We start from the raw sequence: 9,456 nt of genomic DNA on the forward strand, positions 1-9,456 counted from the left end.
AGCATTCAGCAGGCTCAGCAATGTTGCAAACGGTCCCGGGAAGACCAAAAGCTGCCTGGGACTAGACTGGCTGTCACCAGCCTTGCACGCATGCGCAAGGCGCGAAAACAGCCAGCTTCCTATTGGCTGACACTGTCTGGGTTCAGGACTCTACAAATGGCCTGCGTGCCATTTTGCTGCTGCTGGTTGTAAGAAGAGATCAATAAAGAAGCTTGTTTGTTCACCATGTGTCTTTGCTTAATACCTCAACCTTGCAAACATAAAACTACCCGATACTGATTGTTGCAATTTCCCCATCTACAAATGTCCCATTATTAAGGAAGGGCAAAGAACTGCATTTCAGGGCTCTGGATTGGAAGGGACCTTGGAGGTCTTCTAGTCCAACCTCCTGCTCAGGCAGGAAACCCTATATTGGGGTCCCCAGTCCCTGAACTGTGGCCTACTATTGGGCTGTGGCCTATTCGCAACCGAGCCACATGAGCGGCCAGCCAGTGTGTGTGTGCAGCTTGCGCAAGGGGGCTTGCATGCATGGGCATATACAGGTCAACTTACAATCAAGCTGTGTGTGCCAGCCCGCTACTTGTACAAGTCAAGCTGCATGCATGTAGCCCTGTTTCCCCCTCCCCCCAAGCTGCCCTATACCATTTCAGACAAATAATTGTCCAATCGGGAGGCAAATTGTTCCACTGGTTAATTGTTCTAATTGTCAAGAAGTTTCTCCTTAGCTGTAGGTTGCTTCTCTCCTTGGTTAGTTTCCATCCGTTGCTTCTTGTCCTGCCCTCAGGCACTTTGGAGAATAGTTTGACTCCCTCTTATTTGTGGCAGCCCCGGAGATATTGGAACACTGCTATGATGGCTATTTTAGACAATTTTAGTTGAACTGATCTGCCTCTGACCATCAGAAGCAAAAATACCAAATTACAACGCAAATGGCAAAATCCACTCGGCATGAAACCTTGTTGAGGCTGTTGTCATCTCAAAATCCGTGTAAAGTCATTTTTCTGTGTCAGGGAACGTGGTGCCCAGAAGCTCACCCAGATTACAGTGTGCCTCTGAAAGCCATAATTAAGGAATACAGATAAATGAACCTCCTCATTTAATCTGTGGGGTGATCATAAAGTAAACTCAACCGATCTTGGATGATGTAACCCTCAAGAGACAGACTTTTGAAAGAGATCTGTTTGTTCAGAACTTGTTGGTCCAGTTAAATAGTGAATAAAAAAAATGATCAGTTGACTGATCATACCTGTTGAAATGGTATAAGAGAAGGCATCGAGGTGTACGTGTCACCTATTGTTAAAAGAACTACAGGGCAATATAGAGCTCACGGACCAAGAAGAAAGCAAATTAAGCTTTAAGACAATTTTCTTTGGCCAGATAGGGGAAAAGAAATCCCATCTCTGATCTCAGGACCTTTCCACCATGGAAACGATATTGGGCCAAACCCTGTGGATGTTGGTATTTTACTTTTGCATTTCAATCACGTTGTTATTCCTCGGGTGGATCCTTTACTTTAATATCATCGGCATGCATATCCCGCCAGGAATCAGCCAGGGGAGAAAACTGCGCCTTCTCTATTTGTTTGTAAGAATTCTTGTCGGACTGGTAAGTCTCTGCCTTTGGACTCTAGCTTTGCTTTCAGTTGGTTCGGCTGAATGGCACAGTCCTACACTTGGTGTACCTGAGGATGCACAAGCAAGCTCAGAGAGCACCAAGGACCCCTCCTTTCAACCCTGAGCTCCAAATAGTCTCTTTTATTAGAACTCGCTCTGGATAGCATCTAAACCAGTGGTTCTCAACGTTTGTGTGACAGCGACCCCCATCACACAAACGTGCTGCGCATGCGCAGTGCGCATGCGCGGCGGCACCCCCTGAGGGGGGAAAATGGCGGATCGCCTTCTTTGGTGACCCCTGTAAAATGGACGATCGACCCCAAATGGGTCGCGACCCATAGGTTGAGAACCGCTGATCTAAACAGATCCTTTGTGTGTTATTCTTTGGTTTCTTTCTTGTCTTTCCCCTGTGCAGGCCAGGATTCTGGATAAACTTGGCATCTGCCATGAATTTTTCATATGGAGGCTCCTGTGGAATGGAATACATCCCAGGAAACCATCTGACTTGATTGTCAAGGAAATGCTTTTTGACAGAGTGCCGGTGATGGTCTGTTGTCCCAAAAGAGCAAGTCCAGAGAACAGACGAGGACTGGTCTGGATCCATGGAGGAGCAGGCTTGTTTGGAAGCCCCCGTAGGTTTTCCAAATAATTGTTTGATTGATATGAAAGAAGGACGGACAAATGTTTGGCTTAAGGCAGTGATGGCGAACCTATGGCACGTGTGCCAGAGGCGGCACTTAGCGCCCTCTCTGTGGCACACTTGCCGCCATCGTCAGCTTGCACAGGTCCATTAGGCCGCCGCTGGCACCCAGAGCGGCAACCCCACCCAGCACAAAGGAGGTGAAGCAGCTGGCTAGCAAACTCAAGTAGAGGTGGTAGAGCACGCCCCCATGCGTCGCTGGCCTGTGTGCGGGGGCTGATGGTATCAGGCAGCAGCCGCCCCTGTCTCGCCTTGCCCTGCAGCAATGGCACCCCCGCCCTACCCCTGCCTCACCCCTCAGGACGAACCTCCTGCCAACGCCCCATCCACCAGAGACCCCCTGGATCTCCCCCAATTCTGCCAGCCCCCACAGGCATCCCCCCACAAGCAACATCAAAATGGCCACACCCACCCCAGCCATGCCCACTCAATCTGCCATGACCACAGCAACCACACCCACCCAGTGGGCTACGCCTACCCCCAATGCAGCCTTGGCACTTTGCGATGAATAAGTCGGTTTTGGATTGTGGTTTGGGCACTCGGTCTCTAAAAGGTTTGCCATCCCTGGCCTAAGAGGTACCCTGATTCTTCTGCAGCACGCCAAGGACCAAAGGGGGAAAATGCATGTGCTCAGATAAAAACATACAAGTTAGGGGTGGGAGAAATGGGACATTCTCATCTGAACATCAATTCAAACAATTCTTTGTGATATTTCAGGATCCCACGAAAGGCTGTGCCACTTCATTGCCCGGCAAAGTGACACTGTGATCGCATGCATCGGGTAAGTGAGCTCAAGCTGACTTGTGTCACAGAAGACATAAAAGCCAACTGCCATAACCTCTCTCTCTCTCTAGACCAGAGGTTCTCAAAGGGGTCGCCTAAGACCATCGGAAAACACATATTTCCGATGGTCATAGGAACCTAGATACCGCTCCTCTATCCATCTCCGCACAGCTTCGAGCTGGGGGCCGTTGCAGTGCCAGATTCGTTTCTGTCGAGCATCTCCTAAGGGAGGCTGCACTGCTTCGCAGTCCTTTCCACGGAGGAAGCTGAATTAAGCTCTGCCAGTGCTGTCACCCTCTTGCCTCTTGCTCTCTCTCTCTCGCTCCCTCCCTCTCCCCGTCTGGGCGCTTTTCCAACCAGGCTGGGCGAAGTCTAGTCCTAGACTTAGAACAGTTCATTTAGTGACTGTCCAAAGTTACAATATTTAAGAACACAGCCCCAAACCTCTTATGCAAACAGAATGCATCCTGTCAGTTGTAGGACAAATAACATGAGCAAGCATTTTATTTCCTCCCTGGATACAATTCCTGCAGCTGCAGTAAAAACAGCAAAAATAGAAAAAAAAAAAGAGAATGTGCATTTCATTAATGGAGAACAAAGCAACTGGGAGTAACTCAGACTTAAGAGGAAAATACTGAAATAGGCTCAAAATAAATAAAAATAAAAATAGATGAGACTGAGCGAAGCAAACTGCCAGAAAGTGGATTTTACTACAGAAGCCAGACAGAGAAGTGATTCAGCAATGACTTCTGGACTAGCTAGTAAAAATCACCTAAATGCATGGTAAAATTTATACTCTTTTTCCTATTTTAAGTTTTGATGAGATTTATAAGAAGTTTGTTCTTCTTAATTTCCTAGCTTGGTTTTTTTCCCTTTCAGCAGGATTGATTAATCCTATGACCCAGGGAAGGAAATAACTTGTTGATGAGGTTTTTGTGTATCTAGGTTAATCTTGTTGTAGGCGCTGATGTGTCTGGGGTTAATCCTGTTATTGGTTTCTATGTGTATATAGGGCAGTGGTGGCGAACCTATGGCACGGGTGCCAGAGGCGGCACACAGAGCCCTCTCTGTGGGCATGCGTTCTATCGCCCGAGTCCTAGGCCTTCAGCTGGGTTTTATAAAACCTTTTCGCTTTAGGCCTCTGCTGCCATGTGCAAAAAAAAAAAAGGTTCAGTCAATTTCAGCTTCTTGCAGGAAAAAAAAAGATCTTGCAAAGTTGGAATTGCTTGATTGAACTTTTTAGTCCCACCCAGTCTTCCGTTACCACCGCAGCCACACCCAGCCAATGGGCCACACCCACCCGGCACTCAACGATGGATACGTGGGTTTTGGGTTGCAGTTTGGGCACTCGGTCTCTAAAAGGTTCGCCATCACTGAGATAGGGCAAACCTGTCAGCTTTCTTTTGGTTTGTTCAAGGCTAGTGCTTATCACAGGGGGGGGAGGAAGAGAGAGGAGAGGAGAGGGGAGAGAGAAAGAGAGAGAGAGAGAGAGAGAGAGAGAGAGAGAGAGAGAGAGAGAGAGAGAGAGAGAGAGAGAGAGAGAGAGAGAGAGAGAGAGAGAGAGAGAGACTCTTCTCTGGTACTTTTGTTTTTTGGCTTGACTTTTCTAAGAGAGGGAAATGGATGTTTCTTTTGGAGCAGCCTTTCGTATTTGTAATAGTTGGTTTCTGGGCCTAGGCTTTCTACCTCTTTTCCTATTGTTCCTGCCTGTTTAATATTTCCCAAAGGTATTTCTTTTTCATGTGTATCTAGATGCTAACTTCTAATTATTGATTGAATCAATGATCCATCACAGCCATGGAGCAAGTTTCAGATTAACTCTGGAGTTCAGAGATCTCAAACCAGGAGTGGGGAACCTTGGCTCTTTGATGACTCGTGGACTTCAACTCCCAGAATTCCTGAGCCAGCCTGGCTCAGCTTGGAAACCTCTCCCTTTCCCCTCAGCATGGCTGCCTCAGGAATTCTGGGAGTTGAAGTCCACCAGTCATAAAAGAGCCCAGGTTGCCCTCCCCTGTCTTAAACGGCTCCTCCGCGGGAATTGCATCCCACGAGGGAAGCCGAGCGAGGGATTTACTTTGGAAACAGGCCTTTGTAAGTCTAATCAGACAGGCTAAAGCTGACAGCTGCTCTTTGCTAAACTCCCCCCCCCCAAAAGCAACGTTGCAAAAAGAGAAACCAGTGAAGGAGCCAAACGTTTTCCTTCAACCTTCTCCAGAGGAAAGAGGAACGCGACATCCGCCAGGTGTTTTTTCTCCAAATTGGCACCCAAAGCAAAGGGAAAAAACTGCTGCGGAGTTTTGAAAAACTGCCAGGGCTGCTGCAACCCTACCCAGAACAAAGGGTCCCCTGCAGCCCAGCCTCATCCTGCACAGACACCGCGACGCCCGGCCACTTACTTGTCCAAGATGAAGTACAGATCGAAGCCCCGTAGCAGGCGGCGCCCCTCTCCTCTTGCTGCCTCCCTCGCCCATCCCAGGGGACCATCAGGGTGTTCAGAAAGGAGGGGAAAAGGCTGTCCGGAGGTGAGGTTTTTGGGTGTTTTTTTTTCACATTTCCCTTCTGCTCTGCTTTCTCTCTGGTCCGTTTTCAGGGCACCTCTGCCTTGCGCTTCCAGCGCAGTGCAGCCACTGTCAGCCAGGCGATTGGCTATTTCCAGTTCCTGTTGCTTTGCTTTGCCCCAGATTTGGGGCCCCCTCCCCGCAAAGGAAAGAGCCGAAATCCAGGGCTGACAGCCCTGCAGCTCCAGCCGTCTCTCGTTCAGGCTGGTGCGGTGCTGCCGCCGGTTCAGCTAATTCCCCTCCCCCCACTACCACTTCTAGGATGGTTGCGTACCACCTGCCAGGTGCCCATGTACCACAGGTGGTACGCGTTTCACCAGCTGAAAAGCCCTGTGCTGAAATACTGACAGCCACAAGGAACCAACAAGGATGCTGCGGGTTACTTCAGAGTAGTTTACAGAATAACAGCTAGTCCTCGACTTACAATCACAACTGAGCCCAAACTTCTGTTGTTTTGTGAGACAGTTGTTAAGTGCCCCATTTTATGTCTTAACATAAAATGCCACAGTTGTTAAGTGAATCACTGCAATTGTTATGTTAGCAACGCAGTTGTTAACTGAATCCCACTGACTTTGCTTGTCCGAAGGTCATAAAACGGGATAACATGAGCCTGAGACACTGCAGCTGTCATAACTATCAGTTGCCAGGCACCCTAATTTTGATCATGTGACCACTGGGATGCTGCAACGGTCATGTGAAAAACGGTCCTAAGTCACTTTTTTCAGTGATGTTGTAATTTTGAACAGTTATTAAATGAACTGTTGTAAGTCGAGGACTGCCTCTATTGGTTGTTGCATGCTGCCCAGTCTTTTTGGGGTGGGGCAGCTATAATATATTCATCATTGTAATAGGAGTGCCAGTGCATTTGAAAGATTGTATTTTGACTGACTGTTGCTTCAGATACCCCTTGGCGCCAGAGCACCCCTATCCAGCTCAACAACTCAGCTGCTACACTGCCGTATCACATTTTCTGAAGAATGCGCAGGACTACGGGGTGGACCCGAAACGGATCGTGCTGGCTGGCGACAGCAGTGGAGGCACACTTGTTGCCAGCACTGCTCAGCAACTTCTGATGACAAAGGACCTGCCACAGCCCCGGGCCCACATACTAATCTATCCTTTCCTACAAGGCCTGGATTTAAATTTACCTTCTTACCAGCAAAACCAGTCTATTCCCCTCTTAGTCAAGAAAGAGGCTGTTCGTCTTGCCATAGTTTATCTCTCGGGAACCGATGCCGGGGTCAATGAAATTATGGCCAATGCCCATGTCCCGCAGGAACTCATGGCAAAGTATCAGAAATGGATCAGTGCGGAACATATTCCGGAGGAATTTAAAGGCCGGGATTACGTGCCGTTTGTACCTGGTCTGTTTTCAGAAGATCTTTTCCAAAAATACAAAACAGTTTTCGACCCCATATTTTCCCCACTCCTGGCGGAAGACGCTGTCATCCAGCAGTTTCCAGAGACTTTTCTTTTAACCTGCGAATATGACATTTTCCGAGATGATGGCTTGCTCTATAAGAAGAGGCTGGAAGACAATGGTGTCCCTGTCACCTGGCTTCACCTCAAGGACGGATTCCATGGGATCACCTTGCTGATAGATATGGGGTCAATCTAGTTTCCAAGTACGAGGAAGAGTATGAATAGTGTAATCCAATTCCTAGAACGATTCTAGAAATCAAACAGCCTCGTTCCTCTTCCTTGTTCACCTAGCCCTTGCCTTACAGATCTGGATCTGAAGAGGTTATACCCTATAATTTCATCCACCAACCCTTTGAAGAGACACATCCTTGCCCTCTCCAGCTCGTTCATAGCCCACCACTCAGGTAGCTTGGTGTCAGGCTGTGCAGGAAACTGTGGATTTCCCTCTTACCCAAAAATGAGAATTTCCCATATGACAGTCTAAGTGGCACCGAGGAACAGTTGGGAGAGTGGCCAGACGTCTAACTTTTGTGCTCTCCTCCTCGCTATAGTCAAGACAGTGGTTCTTTGGAATATCAAACTTGTGGATAATGTTGAACATGACAGCACAAGGAAACAACAGCCCATCACCAGCCATCAACACCCCAATGAACCAATAGGAAGGCATCACATAATTGCGACTCACAGAATGGCCCAAAGTGCATATAGGTAGTCCTCGACTAACGATAACAATTGAGCCCAAAATTTCTGTTGCTAAGTGAAACATTTGCTAAGTGAAATTGCCTCATTTTACGGCCTTTCTTGTCTCAGTTGTTAAGTGAATCACTATAGTTGTTAAGTTAGTAACACGGTTGTTAAGTGAATCTGACTTCCCCATTGACAGAAGGCAGCAAAAGGTAATTACATGATCCCAGGACACTGCAACCATCATAAATATGAGTCAGTTGCCAAGTGTCGGAATTTTGATCATGTGACTCTGGGGATACTGCAGCGGTCTTAAGTGTGAAAAACGATTATAATCACTTTTTTCAGTGCCGCTATAACTTTGAACAGTCACTAAACGAAGTGTTGTAAGTCAAGGACTACCTGTATTCCAGTAAAGAGAGGTTTCATGAGGATGGGCTCCGGCACGGGTCTGAATGCTCAGAACAGTAAACCTCTGGTCCTGGTGACCGACCCAGATTGGATCTTGCAACGTTATCCTGGGAGATGTATATGTGCCTTCATTTGTCATGGAAAACCCAGTGCAGCTCTTTCAGGAGACCATTATTCCCACAGGCAGACCAAAAAATGAACGAAAAAAGGGAATCAGCCCCCAAAAACTCTGGAGGCCTATTGTGCTAGCCTCCCCCCTCACCCGTTGGCATAGATCCTGTTTCCTAACAGGACCTTGCCTTGAACCGTGCCTTCCTCTCCTCTGTCTCTGAAGAGGCGTTTCTCTCCAGCAAGACTGATGCAGTAAGATCTTAAGGGACCTCTCCTTGTTGACGCTTCCATCTTGACTCTCCCTGTATCCACTTTCCTTGCTCCCCCTTTGCTTTAGCTGCAGGTGGTCCCCGGTTGCTGAGCTTCTAGAATAGTGACAACTGACTTCGTGTAAATCTTTTGAGCTTCAGTAAAGACTCAAGCAAGAAATCCCAGTCTGTTTCATTTCTATTTCATTTCAGATTCCTTTCTGCCCACCGCAAAGGGCAAGGAGAGAAAAGGGGAAGGTGGCGCAGAGGTGTTGTAAATGGCATGGCTATGTTGACAGAATGGGGCGTGTGGGTCCGTGTCTGTGTGTGTGTTGGAAGGGCACGAACTAGCAAGCCCCTTCGGTGGGCAGAAGACTGTCAGCCCCTCATGAAACTGTGTGTGTGTGTGTGTGTGTGTGTCTGTGTGTGTGTTGGAAGGGCACGAACTAGCAAACCCCTTCGGTGGGCAGAAGACTGTCAGTCCCTCATGAAACGGTGTGTGTGTTTGTGTGTCCCTGTCCTCAGCTCCTCTGAGATTGGGGACTGCAGGGGAAAAAGTCAGGGAATTGCACAGCCAGTGTCCAAATGGAGGCAGAGATGCTGACACAAACATATAGTTTTATATAAATAAACATATTAATAGTAAATAAGATAATCAGGCAAACAGCAGCATATCAGGTAAATCAAGGCATCATGAGGTAAATTACAGAGGGCACAGAGGAAAAAAGTTGGGAAACAAGGAACCTCCCCCTTTTTGCTCAAGGCAACCAATCACAGCTTAGATTGCCTCATGCAGTAGCCAGCCCTCTTCAAACAATCAGCTATAACTGTGTTCTGATTCATTGTCCAACCCTTCACTGCTCCAGCTATTACATTAAATATCTTAACAAAGAAGAAGAAAATGTGGTGAGGAAAGATGAACCAAG

The 9,456-nt window shown here is 47.7% G+C and overlaps 1 protein-coding gene across 1 annotated transcript; it reads left to right on the plus strand.

The window, feature by feature from the left end:
• The first annotated feature begins 2,817 nt into the window (after nucleotides 1–2,817).
• On the plus strand, nucleotides 2,818–7,557 carry LOC120298462 (arylacetamide deacetylase-like 4). The gene is made up of 3 exons (XM_039322236.1): nucleotides 2,818–2,866; nucleotides 3,031–3,094; nucleotides 6,555–7,557. Exons 1-3 carry the CDS (start codon nucleotides 2,818–2,820, stop codon nucleotides 7,270–7,272), a joined length of 831 nt encoding a protein of 276 aa, XP_039178170.1. The 3' UTR covers nucleotides 7,273–7,557.
• The last annotated feature ends 1,899 nt before the right edge of the window (nucleotides 7,558–9,456 follow it).

This window comes from Crotalus tigris, unplaced genomic scaffold, assembly GCF_016545835.1.
Source record: "Crotalus tigris isolate CLP2741 ecotype Arizona unplaced genomic scaffold, ASM1654583v1 scf7180000023903.560294, whole genome shotgun sequence".
Lineage (NCBI taxonomy): Eukaryota > Metazoa > Chordata > Lepidosauria > Squamata > Viperidae > Crotalus > Crotalus tigris.